Source organism: Molossus molossus, unplaced genomic scaffold (genome assembly GCF_014108415.1).
Source record: "Molossus molossus isolate mMolMol1 unplaced genomic scaffold, mMolMol1.p scaffold_m16_p_6, whole genome shotgun sequence".
NCBI classification, from domain to species: domain Eukaryota; kingdom Metazoa; phylum Chordata; class Mammalia; order Chiroptera; family Molossidae; genus Molossus; species Molossus molossus.
The window spans coordinates 87,244,697-87,262,325 of NW_023425399.1; the positions used below are offsets into that span (position 1 = coordinate 87,244,697).

The following is a 17,629-nucleotide window of genomic DNA, read 5'->3' on the forward strand; positions in this document are numbered from 1 at the left end:
GAATGATAAGAGAGAAAATGTCTCTGGCTAGGGAAGCGCATGAGTGTTATAGTCCAGAGTTCTTATAGGAAGCTGGTCACATAGGCACATTTCTGCCATATACCCTTTGGTAATTGAAACTTAGAACCCAAAATGGAGACCAGGTACACATCATAAATCTTGATGATTACTTTAAACAATACTAACATTCTGGTACGTCCTGACCCACTGCCTCTAACATTCTTAACTAGTGACTGAACATTTCAGGATTTCTGAGTTTGGCCAGGGGTCATTGCTATGGCTCCAGGCATTCCAATCCCAGAGATTAGCAAGGACTAAGTAAAACAGACTTGCTGTATTAACTCCTTCCTTACGGTATCATACAAGAAATAATGTTGCATTTGCTGAATGTATTTAATGCTGATATAGTCTTTAGAATATGATATTCTAAACTTAAAAAAAATAATTGATAGTAGAAATAGTTGACAGATTTCACTTCTCTGAGGAGAAGTTTGCAGAATATTTTCTTTTAGGGATTTATAGAATGGTGACTTTCGGATTTCCCATTTTCATTCACAACTGTTTATTATATCCAGGTATATATTATGTTAAGGAACAGAACAGAAATATGAACTTAAAACATATCAAAATATTAGACAGAATTAACCTTCACTTCATGAAGGCCTTCCGTGTGAGGGACTTTTAAACAGAATGGGATCTTTTTTTAATGGAATTTAGAGATTTATAGATATATCAGTTTTGCAGAAAGAAATTAATCCATAGTTTAAAAATTGCCTGATTACAGGATTTGAAACCAAGTTCTACTACTTTATTTATTGCTCTTTGAAACCTGCTTTATATTATGCAAAAAGAAAAGACAAAGTATATGAAGAAAGTCCCATGCTTGAAAATTAGAAGTTCTGAGTTAATAAAGTTAAATAGGTTTCCTTATTGCAGAATTTTATAGAACCTTCCGTGCCGTAATATGTAGTATGAATCTCCCAGGGCAAAGAGAGCATATAACATTCCCCTAACTTATTTGACCATAGGTTTTTTTAGCAAGGACTCTCAGGTTTGGGTCTTGCAGTAAAAATGTTCTTTAGAACAAAACAGAAGGACAGAGAAGTCATAAAGGGCTCTAGGTAGAGGAGAGACAGAAAACAGCTATAGAAAAAATTTACCTGTTGCAGAAAAGAAAACCTTGTTGCAGAAAGTTGAGTATCTTATACTGTCTTCTGATAAAACCTGTTTTGAAACTTCTCTGTCTGGATGTCTTTTCCCTGCCAAGTTTCCTGAATTGATGTTTCTCTTATAATGAGAATGGTGTGTCTCTTAGACTGGTGATGAACAGTGTGATAACAGCTTCCGTGGTGTGGATTATTGCCTTTATGCTTCTACCATACACAGAACCTGACACAGTATCAAGAACATAGTTGGCCAGGACTCAGTAAATATCCACAGAGCATGTAATGAAATTGTGACTCTCAAATACTGTAACTATTTTTTTTTTTAGGGAACACAATATAGTAGACAAAAGTTATTTTGAAAATGATATCATTTTGAAAACCATTTTGGACTTAACTATTATACTTGAGTTTAATTCCGTCCTCAATAGCAACTTCTTTTTTATGGTCTTTATGATTTTTTAAATTTACTTTATTAGAACAGAATTATTCCACCATAGTTATGTAAACAGTTTTAACGGCTAGATTTCTTTTGCAGTGGATGGAATATTACTTTAAGTAATTAAATGCTCATCATAGCTAAGGAAGGCCAGTGGGTTGAGTAGCCAAGGCATTCCTTAAGAAGGTAGTGAAAGGTAAGAAGGCTAGCTTTACCATATATCAAAATTATTATAAAGCTATAATAATTAAGGCATGACTGTGGTATAGGGATAGACAGACCAATGGAACAGAAAATAGAACCCTAGAAACCAGGTTTATGACAAAGTTGGCACTGCACACCATTAGGGAAAGGAAGCATTTTCCATAAATAGTATGCAACAGTTAGTTATCCACATGGAAGAAAATGACACTGAATCTCTACTTAAACCTTAAGGGTAAAACTTTAAAATAGTCTCTACACAGAGAAGAATTTAAGACTTAGAAAAATGTGAGCCATAAAAGACCACTCTTGCCTTGGCTGGTTTGGCTCAGTGGTGGAGCGTTGGCCTGTAGACCAAAGAGTGACAGGTTTGATTCCAGTCAAGGGCACGTGCCTTGGTTACAGTTTGGGCCCTGGCCCTGGTCAGGGTCGTGCGGGAGGCAGCCAGTCGACGTGTCTCTCTCACATTGATGTTTCTTTCTCTCTCTCTCTCTCCCCCTCTCTCCCCCGCCCCTCTCTCTCCCTCCCTCCTTCCCTCCCTCCTTCCCACTCTGTCTGAAGATAAAATGGGGGAAAAGGTATCCTCAGGTGAAGATTTAAAAAAAAAAAAAAAGACCACTCTTACTAAGAAGATAAGCTATAATCCTGGCCAGTTTGGCTCAGCAGTTAGAGCATCGGCCTGTGGACCGGAGAGTCCCGGGTTTGGTTCCTGCTAAGGGCATGTACCTTGGTTGCAGATTGTCCCCAGCCCCAGTTGGGGTAGTGTGGGTGGCAGCCACTCGATGTGTCTCTCTCACATTGATGTTTCTCTCTCTCTCCCTCCTCTATCTGAAGATAAATGCAAAAATGTCCTTAGGTGAGGATGAAAAAAACTATAAACTGGGAAAAGAATTTGTAGTTTGTGTACTGACACAAGATTATGATCCATACTGTAGAGAGATCTTTACAAACTAATAGGAAAAAGATGAAATAACCCTCCCAGTAGAAAAGTGAGCTAGACTTCAGTAGGCAGAGGAAATGGAATGGCCATAGGTCAGAGATGGGAAATGCAAATGAAAGTATATTAAGGTAACTACATACCCATCAGATTGTCAAAAATAAAAAGTTTGACATTAATAAGTGTTGCTGCCCTGGCCGGTTTGGCTCAGCGGGTTAGAGCGTCGGCCTGCGTTCCAGAGAGACCTGGGTTCGATTCCCGCTAAGGGTGTGTACCTTGGTTGCAGTTTGTTCCTGGCCCTGGTTGGTCGTGCAGGTGGCAGCCACTCGATGTGTCCCATTCATGTCGATGTTTCTCTCTCTTCCTTTCTCTCCCTCCCACTCCATCTGAACAAAAAATGTCCTCGGGTGAGGATAAAAAGAAAAAAATAAGTGTTGCCAAGGATAACCTCCAGAGCTCTCCTTTTGCATTCTGTTTTGCTTCATCCATCTGGGAAAACAAATTGATCGTACTTAGTCATACTTAAAATATGCATGCCCTGTGACTGAATACCTCTAAGGATATACTCTACATCAGGGCTCATAGTTAAGGTTTTTAACATTTTTTAAATCGTTAAAAAATTAAAATAATATTTTGTAATTTGTGATGTGAAAATTATATGATGTTCAAATTTCAGTGTCCATAAAGTTTGTTGCAATACTATTACATTTACTTGTTTATATACCATTTACACTTTTGTGGTACCAGAGTAGAATGGTTGCAACAGAGATGCCCTACAGAGCCTAAAATATTTACTGCCTGGCCTTTTGCAGAAGAAATTTGCCAATCCCTGCTCTAAATAAATATATTTGCATGCGTGTACCAGGAAATATGTTCAGGAATGTTCAAAGCAGTACTGCTTGTAATAACAGAAACCTAAAAAGAACCAAATGTTTACTAAGAGTTGAGTGGATAAACTGTGGTATGCTAAGCCAATGGAATACTGTTCACTAGTGAAAATGAATTAACAACTATATACAACATATGGATGGATCTCAAGAACACAGTGTTAGAAAAAAAGCAAGTCTTGGATTTTTGTGTTTATAACCAGTTCAGAAACAAATGTAAACACTACATTGTTAAGGATATTGTGAGGTAAAACTATCAGGAAAAGGTAGAATAAGTTTTGAATAGAGGTTGACATTGAGGAGCTGAGGAAGAGATGGGATTGGAGAGGGAACATTAAAGGTGATGTTCTTTATTCTTCAACTGGGTGGTGGATATACATGTGTTGTATTGTGATCCTTTATTTCTGTGATGAGTTTTTTTTTTTTTTTTTTTTTACATACTTAGGTTATTTTGTATGTTTTTGTGATTTTGGGCACTAGAAAGTATGAACCAGAACCTGCCTGATTTTACAGATAAGTTCCACTTCCCTACCCCTGCCATCCCAGGTGTTCTGGTTGTGTCAGGAATCCAATTAAAACTCTCTTAAGCAGAAAAAGGGATTAATAGAAGAATTCCTGGGTATTCACAAAAGCCAAGGAAGAGTCAAGGATTTGGTCACTATCAGGACCCTCTGCCTCTTGTTCTCTCTGCTTGTCCTCATTCTCTTGGACTAGAGGTACACTTTCTCTATGTGTTGGGCAGTGTCACTGACTGCAGTACTAGATGCACAGGCTTCTAGCTCTGTGACTCATGAAACCAAGGGATGAGGTCCTGTGGTTGGCCTGGCCGCATCGTTTGACTGTCTTGTGGTAACGGGCTGAGTCTCAAAGAAACCCTTTGGGGAAGGCAGGGAGAGCAAAAGTCAGAATCATGAGGCAGGAAGCCACCTCAGTTTGTATCCATTTTATGTCTGTTTTTTATGTGTAAAACAATGTGTGACATTTTGACACAGCTTTGTGACTATCAGGGCTATTTTGAAGTGACCATTAAGACATTTGATGTTGCCTATGGTGTTCAGTGGTTGGGGTGGAAAGAGGGGTTAGAAATGTATGTTGAGCATATTAAACATCAAAATACAGCATCACCATGAAAATCTGCCATGCTAACCCTTTATAATCACAGCCATCTCTTTCTTTTCTCCCTGAGAAGGACATTAAGACACAAAAATGAGGCAAAGTAGATACTACAGACTTGCTTTAAAACATTATATATATTTATTTTTTTTATTTTTATTTTCACTGGAGGATATTTTACCATTGATTTTTTGATAGAGAGGGAGAAACAAATATCAATGTGAGAGAGACACATTGACTGGTTGCCTCAGGGATTGAAACTGCAACCCAAGTATGTGCCCTTGACCTGGAATTGAACCTGTGACCAATCAGTCTGCAGGCTGACACTAACCGCTGAGCTGAAACGGCCAGGGCAAAACATAACATTTCTAATACCTATTCTAAATGACTGAACAAACACTTAACCCTTTGGTAGTAGATGTGTTTATTAGGTTTATATGTTGTTTTCTGTGTTTGCCAAGTTCTTTGCATTGAGTATGTATTACTTTATAACAAGGAAAAAATACGAACGTTAAAAGGTATTGCTAGAAATTAAGTCAGTTTTGTTACCTTAGAAAGTGACATTTCACTTAAGATACTGAACATTGAATGCTCTATATTGAAACATTCAAGCCAATACATTTTATAGGATTCTATACCATTAGTATCCTAAATGATAAAACTGTTCCTCCAACCTCTAAGCTTGGGTTAACACCTGAGAAATAGAGAAGATTCATATATATATATATATATATATATATATATATATATATGATGTGTACATCATTTTGTGTAGGGGTTTCGGATTGGTTTTTACTAAATTTTTGTAACTCAGGTGGAATAAGAAAGAATATGCTAATACCTGAAAATTGGTTTTTTTTTTTTTTGCTAGTGAATAAGCCTTCTTGGGGTTCAATTTTAATAATCACTTGTCTCAAAGACAGTGGCAGAAATGTCAGCCTAAGTATTTTACAGGAAGTAGAGGACTGTAGCCATTCTTACCTTAGCCAGTAGGTAATAGGCCAGAAATAGTTATTAATTTCTTTGAACAACTTTGGCTTCAGTTATTTTCTGTTCACAGATTTATACTTATTGATATAAGTTGGGATCTGAATTTATGTTTTACCATATGGAAAGCCATTTGTCCCTGCACCAGTTTTCTGCTCTGATTTGTTGTAGCACCTTTCCAGTATTCCATATATGTGTGGATTTGTTTCTGAGTACCACATGGCTTTAGATACTTCTGTTTTATAATAAATCCAGTCCCCCAAAGCTTCATTTATGTTTTGATTCGAATTATAGTAATTTATAATAATTTATAATGTTATATGTCAATTTTATGTCTGTAAAAAAAAATTATATTATATTTATAGGTTAAATTTGAGAAGAAGCTGGGTTGTTTTCCTGACTGTGGTATGTCTATCCATTAGTCAAATGTTGTTTTATATCCTTTGGTAGAGCTCCACAATTTTCTCCATGTCTTTGCACATAGTTTGTTCCCAAATACCTTAGAGTTTTTTTTTTGTTTTGTTTTTTTATCCTCACCCGAGGACATTTTTCCATTTTTTGTTCAGGTAGAGTGGGAGGGAGAGAGAGGAACAGAGAGAGAGAGAAACATCGACGTGAAAGGAACACATCAAGTGGCTGCCACCCGCACGACCAACCAGGGCCGGGGACAAACTGCAACTGAGGTACATGCCCTTAGCGGGAACCGAACCCGGGTCTCTCTGGACCGCAGGCCGACGCTCTAACCGCTGAGCAAAACTGGCCAGGGCTACCTTAGAGTTTTTTTTATAGCTATTTGGAATGTGAGTTTTTAAAATATAATCTAATTGGTGGTTATTACCATATAGGAGCATGATTAATGAATGTTATGTTCATCTTGTATTCAACAATGTTAATTAAATCATGAATTAGCTTTAATGGTTTATCTGTTGATTCTTAGAATTTCTGTATAGAAATCATGCTATCTGCTAGGATAATGTTGTCTCTTTACTTTCTAATTCTTTTTTTCTTGTTGCTTAGACTTCCAGTGCAATGTCAAATTGAAGTGTGGGTGCATAATTCATCTTATTTATACTGTTAAGGAAATTCTATTATTAAACATTTACTATAGGTTAAAAAATTTCCTTTCTAGTCCTAGATTTTTTTTTTTTTATCCTCACCCTGAGGACATTTTTTCATTTATCTTCAGATAGAGTGAGAGGGAGAGAGGAAGGAAGAGAGAGAGAGAGAGAGAGAGAGAGAGAGAGAGAGAGAGACACATCAACTGGTTGCCACCCACACGACCCCAACCAGGGCCAGGGACAAACTGCAATTGAGGTACGTGCCCTTAGCGGGGAACCGAACCCAGGACTCTCTGGTCTGTGGACTGATACTCTAACCGCTGAGCCAGACCAGCCAGGGCTTGATTTTTTTTTTAAAAGTCTGTTGTCCCCACAAAGTTGCATGAGAACAGGGGCTTCTGTATGAATATCTTTACCTTAGACCCCCACCTTTGAGCTCCATACTTTTGTATCCAGCAGCTGTGGTTAACATCTCTCCTTGAAGGTATCAAAGGTACCTCATACTCAACATGTCCAAAATCAAACGTATGTTTCTTCACATCTTTATTCTCCTTCCTTCCAAAAATTGGTCCTTTTTGCTAGTTCATTTCTGTGACTGGCACCACTCTGCATCCAGTTGTACAAGCCAGGATTCTTCCTCCTATTTACCTCCATCTAATGATCCTTAAATCTCATTGAGTTTTTCTTAATATCTTACATCTGTCCACTTTTATCCAGCTCCAGCCTCATCTCACACAGTTTTAAATCCACTGACCTTTCAGTGCTGGGCTCATCCTTGCTATAGAGTATTTGCTACTCACTGCCTGAAATGGCTTATTTTCCCCTCAAATCATGTCTTCCTCAGCCTTTTTGACAAAGTCAGATCTATCACAGATGTTGATAGTGCTTTATACCTCCCTTCAAAGCATTTTCACAGTTGAAATGTCACATCTGTGTGACTGACTAATGCCTGCTTTTCTGTAGCCAACTCTAAACTTGATAAGGGTAGAGAGTATGTGTATTTTGTTCACCTTTTTATTCCCTGCATTTGATATATTCTCTACATTTATTGAGTTTGGTTTATTGAACGAATTAATAAGTGAGGGAATATACTTGATTATAGTTCTGATTAAGAAATGGAGCAAGTGGAATATATAATACTAAATAAAATAATCTAGACTCTCCTTATTGTGTTAGAGGATAACTTTCATTTTTTTGAGTCTTCTAGTTTTTCTGGAAGAGAGTCCAGCTACAAATTAAATGAATGAATCTATTGAAGGGTCTCCTATCTCAGACCCCCCCCCCCTTTTTTTATCCTCATCTGAGGACCATTTTTCCACTTTTTGTTCAGAGAGACTGGGAGGGAGGGAGGGAGGGAGGGAGGGAGGGAGGGAGGGAGGGAGGGAGGGAGACAGAGAGAGAGAGAGAGAGAGAAAGAGAGAGAGAGAGATCGACGTGAAAGGGACACATTGAGTGGCTGCCTCCTGCACAACCTAACCAGGGCCAGGGACAAACTGCAACCAAGGTACATGCCCTTAGTGGGAACCAAACCCGGGTCTCTTTGGACCGCAGGCCAATGCTCTAACCGCTAAGCCAAACCAGCCAGGGCTATCTCAGACCCCTTTTAAATAATTTTCTTATTTTTCAGTTACAGCTGGCATACAATATTATATTAATTTCAGGTGTATAACCCAGTTATTAGACATTTATATAATTTACAAAGTGATCATCCTAATAAATCTAGTGCACATGTGACACCATACTTAGTTATTACAATATTATTGACTATATTCCCTATGCTCTACTGTACATCCCCATGACTGTTCTGAACTATCATTTTGTACTTCTTAATTCCTTCACTTTTTCTACCCATCCCCCAACCCCCCTCCCATCTGGCAACCATCAAAATGTTTTCTGTATCTGTGAGTCTGTTTCTGTTTTGCATGTTTGTTTTAGATTACATATACATGTGAAATCATGTGACATTTATCTTTCTCTGATTTATTTTACTCAATACAATGCCCTCTAGGGCCATCCATATTGTTGCAGATGGCAAAATTTCATTCTTTTTTATGGCTGATTCATATTCTTCTTTATCCGTTCATCCATTAATAGACACTTAGGTTGCTTCATATCTTGGATAGTGTAAATAATGCTGCAATGAATATATGGATATATATGTATTTTCAGTTTTAGTGTTTAGTGTTTCTTTGGATATATGCCCAGAAGTGGAATTGCTGGGTCCTTCTTTGTCTCTTGTTATAGTTGTTTTTTAAAGTCTGTTTGTCTGGTATAAGTATTGCTACTCCAGCTTTTTTGTTTTTTAATTTCCATTTTCATGAAATATATTTTCCTGTTCCTTTCATTCTCTTTGTGTCCTTCGATCTGAAGTGAGTCTCTTATAGACAGAATATGTAAGGGTCTTGTTTTGTTATCCATTCAGCCATTGTGTGTCTTGATTGGAGCATTTAATCCATTTACATTTAAAGTAATTGTTGATAGATATGTATTCCCATTTTATTATTCATATTTTTTATCTTTTTTTTTTTCTTCTTAAAGAAGACCCTTTAACATTTCTTATAATACTGGTTGGTTGGTGATGAACTCCTTTAGCTTTTTCTTATTTGGGAAGCTATTTGCCCTTTGATTCTAAAATGATAGTTTTGCTGGGTAATCTTGGTTGTAGATCTTTGCTTTTCATCACTTTGAATATTTCTTGCCAATCCCCTTCTGGTCTTCACAGTTTCTGTTGAGAAAGCAGCTGACTGTCTTTTTGTTGTTGTTAATCCTCACCTGAGGATATTTTTTCACTAATTTTTAGATAGAGTGGAAGGGGAAGGAGGAAAGGAGAGAAAGAGAGAGAAACATCTATGTGAGGGAGACACATTGATTGGTTGCCTCCCACTTGACCTCAACCAGGGATCATACCTGCAACTCAGATACATGCTCTTGACTGGGAATTGAACCTGAGACCCTTTGGTCCTCGGGCCGATGCTTTAACTACTGAACCAAACTGGCAGGGCATGACAGTCTTATGGGAGCTCCCTTGTAGGTAACTAACTGCTATTCTCTTGCCGCTTTTAAGATTGTTTTTTTCTTTCACCTTTGGCATTTTAATTATGATATGTCTTATTGTGGGTCTCTTTGGGTTCGTCTTGTTTGGGATTCTGTGTGCCCACTGGGCTTATACATCTATTTCCTTTGCTAGGTTGGGTAAGTTTGCCATCATTGATTTTTCAAATAATTTTTCAATTCCTTGCTCCTCTCCTTCTGACAGCCCCATGATGCAAATGTTGGCACCCTTGAATTTTCCCAGAGGCTCCTTTTTTTTTTTTTTTTCTGTTCTGATTGGTGTTTTCTGCTTCATCTATTGTACTATTGATTTCCTGTAATATATTCTTGATTTCTGTTATTGTATTCATTTCTTTTTTTTTTTTTAATGCTTTCTATCTCCATTTTTATGTTTTTTGTTTTTCTGTTGAAGTTTTTACTAAGTTCATCTGCTCTTCCCCTAAGTTTATTGAGAATCCTTATAACCATTGTTTTGAACTCTGTATCTGGTAGATTGTCTCCATGTTGTTTAGTTTTTTTTCTGGAGTTTTGCTCTCTTCTTTCATTTGGGACATGCTTCTTTGTCTCCTCATTTTGGCTGCCTCCCTGTGTTTGTTTCTATGTATTAGGTAGAGCTGCTATGTCTGTGGGTTTGGTAGAGTAGCCTAATGTAGGTTTCCTGTAGAGCCCAGTGGTGTATCCTCCTTGGTCACTGTAGCTGGGTGCTCCAGGTCCACCTCCCATGTGGGCTGTGTGCACCCTCCTGTTGCAGTTGAGTCTTTATTGATGTTGGCATGTCAGTGTGAAGGATTCACACCCAGACCAATTGGCTGTGAGGACTGGCATTGATTCATGGTGGAGCATCTGCTGTGCAGGGGCCAACTCCACGGAGCAAGACTAGCTTCAGTGAGGCTCTGGTGCCAGTGAGTTAGTCCCTTGAGTGTGTTGCTCATGGAAGTGGTTGGGTGTTGCTTTGGTGTGGACTGAAGTTGTCCACTGGGTGCATTGGCTCAGGGGCCTCCCAGGAGGTGCAGGCCAAGGTCAGCTGCTGCTTGTGCCCTGCCCATGGCCACCTAGCATGAGTTACAAAGCAATCTGCAGATGGCTGCTACTTACGCTGGACTTGGAATTGCCCGGGAGAGTCCAAGCTGTGAACCAAGGCCAGATGCCACTGTGTTTGGAGCTTGTGGGCCTTTAAGAGATTTTATCAAAGTTTGCAGTAGGTGCCAAGGAAGGCCATTTGTATGGAAATACTTACTTAGGAACCAGCTTGGGTGGGCCTGCATGTTGGGTGGGGCTGGGTCCAGGGTGGAGCAGACAGTGTTAGCCAGGTAGATTTAAGACTCAGATGTGGCACCTGCCTGCCTGCTCTGGGGGAAGGGCTCAGCAAAGGAACAGTGGCCTCTGCCAGCATTTTTGTCTGGGGTAAAACTGCCCCTCCAGTCCTTACCTTAAAGGTATACAGTTCACTTCCACCTTGTATGTTCCTGGTGCCTCTCAAGCTTCTGCCCCAGCACTGGGGCTCCGAGCAAGTGCTTCTGAGTAAGTCCGTGTTTGAGTCCTGTAAGAGGAACACCTAGGCCCTGACCAGTTTGGCTCAGTGGTTAGAGTGTTAACCCACGGACCAAAGGGTTGTGGGTTTGATTTCTGGTCAAGGGGACGTACTTGGGTTGCAGGTTCGATTTCCAGCCCTGGTCAGGGTCGTGTGGGAGGCGGCAACCAATCGATGTGTCTCTCTCATATTGATGTTCCTCCCTCCCTCCCATTCTACCTTTTAAAAAAAGGACACCTAGGATTCCAGCAGCTCTCATTCTTGGTCAGGCACAGTTTCCTCTGGTTTTCATATCCAGAAGTTAAGGGGACTTCTTTTACATTGTGACTTTAATTTGCAGATTTTAATAGCTAATGATTTCAAACATCTTTTCATGGGCTCATTTGCCATCTGCATTGCTCTTTTGGGGAAATGAATGTTGCCCATTTTATTGGAATTTTTAAAAAAAGTTCTTTATGTATTCCAGGTACAAGTAATTTATTAGATATGTAATTTGTAAATATTTTCCTTCAATCTGTGACTTCTTTTTTATATTCATAACAGTGCCTTTGGAACAACAGAGGCTTTTAATCACAAAGGCTAATTCATCAATCTTTTTACAATTTGTGCGTTGTTTTTTTTTCCTATCTAAGGAATATTTGCCTAACCCAAGGTCTCACAGATTTTGCTATCTTTTTTTAACCTTTTCCCCTACACTGTCTGCTTCCTCCATATCCCTCTCCTCTCACACACTTACCCACTGCATTTCACCTTCAACTTAAGAATGTTGGAAAAATTAAATAGAAATAGATGCAAAGTTATAAAGATTTATATTTAAGTATTCTGGCCTATAATCATTTTTTTATTTTATTATTTTTAAAAACCTCACCTGAGGATATATTTTCATTCATCTTCAGATAGAGTGGGAGGAAGGGGAGAGAGATAGAGAAACATCGATGTGAGAGAGAGACATCGACTGGCTGCCTCCACACGACCCCAGCCAGGGCTGGGAACTGAACCGCAACTGAGGTGCGTGCCCTTGACCAGAATCAAACCCACGACTCTTTGGTCCTCGAGCTGGCAACTGCTGAACCAAACCGGCCATGTCTGGTCTGTAACCATTAAAAGCAAAAACAAAAAACAGACAGATTTTAGAGAACATAAAAAAGTCATATTTTAATCCCAGATATTGCACTAACAAGTCTGTTTGCTTTGCCAGTGATCAAAAGAGGAAGCCTTTCATATGAAGTAGCTCAGAATATAAATTTATATGTATATCTAGCTTTTCTGGAGAGAACTTTTGTTCCGTGACACCGCATGCCTTTGAGTGTCCCTTTATTCCAGTTACTATATTCTGTATGACGTACCTTTGCATCCAGTGACTGTTTTGTAACTACCATTTTTTTTTTTTTTTGGTAACTACCAATTTGTACATCTTAATCCTTTCACTCTTTTCACCCAGCCCTCCAACCCCTCTCCCCTCTAGCAACCATCTTTGTTTTCTGTATGTATGAGTTTGTTTTGGTTTTGTTCTTTCGATTCCGCATGTAAATGAAATCATGGTATTCGTCTTTCTCTGTCTGACTTACTTCACTTATCATAATACCCTCTAGGTCCATTCATGCTGTTGCAGATGGTTAAGATTTCATTTAAAAAAAATTTTTTTTTTTCCTTTATTGATTTTAGAGAGAGAGGAAGTGAGAGGAGAGAAAGAGAGAGAGCGAAACATCAATGATAGAGAACATTGATTGGCCGCCTCCTACATGCCCCCCACTGGGGATTTGGCCCACAACCTGGGCATGTGTCTTGACCGGGAATCAAACTGGCGACCTCTTGGTGCATAGGTCGATGCTCAACCACTGAGCCACACCGGCTGGACAGATTTCATTTTTTTTAATGGTCAGTAGTATTACATTGTATATACGTACCACAACTTTTTTATCTACTTGTATGTTGATGGGTACTTGGGTTGCTTTCATGTCTTGGTTCTTGTAAATGATGCCTTTGGTTCTTGTAAGTGAACATAGGGGTGCATATCTCTTTTCGAATTAGTGTTTTCGGTTTCTCCAGATGTGTATCCAGAAGTAGAATTATTGGGTTATAAGGCAGTTCCATTTTTAATTTTTTGGGGAACCTCTATACTGTTATCCATAGTGGTTACACCAGTTTGCAGTCTCACCAACACTGCAGGAGGGTTTTCTATTTTCCACTTTGTCTTTTTCATAGATAAAGTCTCTGACCTGTTCTGAATTGTTCAGGTAAATACATCTGTGCTGCATGCCATGGAATATGCTACATAAAGTTGTCCTTGTAAGGGGCAGCATTGACCATCAGCCTGGTCCTTTAAAGCATATGCTCACGTGGCTTTCATGTGGGTTGTATGTGCAAAGTGAGTGTTTCCTCCATTTACCTCCTCTGAATGCACTTGGCCAGTCTCTCTCCTACTCAGCAGCAACAGGCCTTTGAGCCTTGGTATCAGCTGCTCAGTGGATGACTTCCTGCCTCTCTGAGGACTGTCAGACTGCTCCAAAGTTCCCCAAGATGAACTCCTTATGTGCCAGAAATTTTTCTAGTCAGACTATCCCAAATGACTTTCCAACTTTGGTGACAAGTCATTTTATCATATTTTAACAGATGGAGGTGTGGGGTGTGGGCGGGAAATAGAAACTAAAGATCAGGGAAGTTTATGCCCTGGCCGGTTTGGCTCAGCGGTTAGAGCGTCAGCCTGCGGTCCAGAGAGACCCGGGTTCGGTTCCGCTAAGGGCGCGTACCTCGGTTGCAGTTTGTCCCCGGACTCGGTTGGGGTCGTGTGGGTGGCAGCCACTCGATGTGTCCCTTTCACATCGATGCTTCTCTCTCTCTCCTCCCCCTCTCTCCCTCCTGCTCTACCTGAAGATAAATGCAAAAAAATGTCCTCAGGTGAGGATAAAAAAAAAAAAAGATCAGGGAAGTTTATAAAATTACTGTCAGAGCCAACACTAGGTCTCAGATCTTAGATACCCTTTTCTTTTCCAGCGTGGTTCCATGAGTTTGTTTCTGAATGGCTGATGAGTATAACAGTTTTGGAATAGGATTCAATGGGACAGAGAGACAAGAATTAGCCCAATAAACTGTGATAGTATAGGCTCCTAGAGAACTCATGTCTTTGGGCCTTGGGAACTGAATATGAGTGGTTGAAATGAACTGGGAATCACTGGTTTCTTAAACTCCTGTGGCAATCAGTATCTTAGCTTTACCTTAGCATTTAATATAGTAATTGAATAGAAGGCAGTTAAGCCTCGTGTGTTTGATGGATGTGAGATAATAGCTCATTGTTGTTTCAATTTGCATTTTTCTAATTATAATGAATTGAGCACTTTTCTACATGTTTATCAGCTATTCAGGTTTATTTTCTGCAAAGTGATTTACTTTCCTGCTGGGTTGTTGTGTGTTTGTAGGAGTTATTTGTATATTTTTGATGCTATTAATTTTTATGTGTTTCACAACTATTTTTCTAAGTCTGATTTATAAAATTCTTCATCATAAAATTTCATATACATATTCTTACAGTTCATTTTCATTAATGTTATTTTTTTCCTTTTCTCTCTATAGGTTATGAACCTGATTTCTGATGAAACTGGATTGGAAAAATTTTCATGATCTTTGTATATTTATATATAAATATATATAAAAATTTTGCATTTGACTTAAAGTGCCATGAGAAAATTTGCATATTGCAAGGTGGTCCTAGCCACCTCCTTGATTTGGGTACTCTTGGATATGTTCCTGCTGCTTTACTTCAGTGAATGCAACAAATGTGATGAAAAAAAGGAGAGAGGACTTCCTGCTGGGGATGGTAAGTGACATTTTATAATAAAACTCATTTTGTTAAGTATTTTACTGTGGTTTTTTTGTTTAAGTAATTTGGATACTATAAAACTTTAACATTTTTAGATTAATAGTAATTCCTGCTTTCCTATATATGATGATCACATTTTAAAAATATGTTACTGATTTTTTTTTTCTTTTTTAGAGAGAGAAAGGGAGAGGGAGTAAGAGAGGGAGAGAGAAACATTGATCAGCTGCCTCCTCATGCCCCCTACTGGGGATTGAGTCCGAAACCCAGGCACGTGCCCTGACCAGGAATCGAACCAGTGACCCGAATCAATCCACTGAGCCACACTGGCCAGACCTTACTGTAATTTTTATAGATGGGATTGTGTAACCAGTTCTGTTTCCTTTATCATGAGAGGATTGCCTATAAATAGGCTCAGTTGCCAGCCTATTATAATACCTAAATTACCCTCTAACTTTTAAAATTTCACTTTTCCCATAGGTTTTAATATTTTTATTTAAAATCATCCTATTTGCTAACTTTCCTGGTTTACTTTATGGCCCTGTTGTTTAGTAACTTTGTTGAGAAACAAAGTGTTGCTTTCTGAACTGTTATTAGAGCTGTAGCTCTGTCTACATTTAAATGAAAGGGCAGGTATTCATCAGTAAGAGACTAGGATATTCTTTTCCCAAAGAGAACACATTATCTTTCCCCTCATCCCACCTTCATTCATTGCTGTTTATAGTGCGAGCTCATGGTGTGCTTTCTTACATGCAAAGGCATGGAAGTAAGAAAGAAGGAGACCTGTAGTGTGTGAAGATCCACTTGGTGCTGGGCATTGTACTAGGTGCTAGTTAGACAGTTCAACAATAACAACAAAAAGACAAAATTTCTTTCTGCGATTGGAATCGCAGTCCAATAGGAGAGAAAGAATAATAGTAAAATACTGATACAATAAATAGCGTACTAGAGTTGTAAGAGCAGAAAGGAAGGAACTCCTTGGGGCGTCTGGGAAGGTGCAGTAAGGAAGTAATGTTGAAGTTGAGTAATACCAGGGTGAATAGATGTTTCTTAGGTTTGGTGGATGAGGAGAACACCTTCCAAACAAAGGAAAGAAGCATATGCAAGCTAAGCAAGTGCAAGAACAGAGTTGATGGATAGGAGAATGTGAGGCAAGAGCACAGATGAAGCTTGGGTGGTTAGCAGAGGCCACATCACAGAAGGCCTTAATGAGATGCTAAGGGTTTTGAACTTCATCCTGTAGACAGTGGCATGCCTGCTGGATTTTTTAAATTAATTAATTAATTAATTAATTAATTAATTATTTTTCAATCCTTACTCGAGGATATTTTTGCATTTATTTTCAGATAGAGGGAGGGAGGGAGGAAGAGAGAGAGAGAGAGAGAGAGAGAGAGAGAGAGAGAGAGAGAGAGAGAGACATTGATGTGAGAGAGACACATCGATTGGTTGCCACCTGCACAACCTCAACCGGGACTGGGGACGAACCACAACTGAGGTACATGCCTTTGGCCAGGATCAAACCCAGGACTCTTTGGTCTGTGGGCTGATGCTCTAACCACTGAACCAAACAGGCCAGAGCCCACTGATGGATTTTAAACAAGGGATAAGTAACCTGATGGGATCTACACTTTTCAGAAGTTTGGTGGTCATGTGGCTGATATAGTAGAAGAGATTAAGACAGCAGAGACCAGTTGTGAAGTAGGTGTAAAGATTTGGAGAAGTTCTCAGAACCTACACTGAAATGACACTGGAGGTGAAAAGGAAATAAGATACATGAAAAGTATGTAAATAGTGGAATTTGCATACTGTGGAGAGCCATTGAATATAGGTCCAAGGTGACTCTTAGGTCTCCCTGTCTAGATGAATTGCTATGAGGTAGGGCCCCCAGAGGCGGAGCAGCTTTGATGAGAGAAGGTGGCTGGGTGTGTTGGGTTTGGAATATTTAACTCTGAGGTGCTGGTAGAGATGTTCTACAGTAGAGAGTGGTTGAGGGTGGAGCACACAGGTGGTTGTAGGTTAAGCCTTGTCTGTACACGAGACTGCACTGGAAGTGTACATAAGAGTTTGAAGAGATAAACCCAGTGTTGGAGAGCATCATGGAGGGTCAGGGAAGAAAAAGAGCTCTCGCAGGAACTCAGTGATAGAAGGAGAAGCCAGTTGATGGGGTCGTGGAAACCCAAGAGTGGTGTTTATTCAGAGACTTTACCTGAGATGAAGACCAGGTGTTTATGATATATTTGGAACAGGGTTTCTTGTGAACCTGGCAAGTGCCAGTGCAGTACCATCAGATTGAGGGACTAATAAAGTAGTGGAAATATTGTAGCTTATTCCTTTAGGAAGCTTTACCATGAAGAGAAAGGGGTAGTAAAATAGTTAAAAGAAAGGAATGGAGCCAAGATTGATTTTCTGTGTATGTATGTATTTTTTATATATGTTAAGGAGAGATTT

The 17,629-nt window shown here is 39.2% G+C and overlaps 1 protein-coding gene and 1 long non-coding RNA gene across 4 annotated transcripts in view; one reads left to right on the plus strand and one right to left on the minus strand.

Annotated features, from left to right (window-relative positions):
* Window positions 1-12,269, minus strand: part of LOC118618276 — a 29,040-nt gene extending 16,771 nt beyond the window's left edge. The window contains exon 1 of the long non-coding RNA XR_004957035.1: window positions 12,236-12,269. This is a non-coding gene — a long non-coding RNA (uncharacterized LOC118618276). The remainder of the gene's footprint in view (window positions 1-12,235) is intronic.
* Window positions 1-17,629, plus strand: part of GALNT1 (polypeptide N-acetylgalactosaminyltransferase 1) — a 104,875-nt gene that overhangs the window by 17,013 nt on the left and 70,233 nt on the right. For 2 of the 3 annotated variants that reach the window (XM_036244435.1, XM_036244437.1), the window contains exon 3: window positions 14,938-15,181. In XM_036244435.1, coding sequence (XP_036100328.1) covers window positions 15,043-15,181 — 139 coding nt within the window. In that variant the 5' untranslated portion in view covers window positions 14,938-15,042. Of the gene's footprint in view, window positions 1-6,092; window positions 6,133-14,937; window positions 15,182-17,629 lie in introns of all 3 variants that reach the window. The other variant, XM_036244436.1, reaches the window with a different exon arrangement.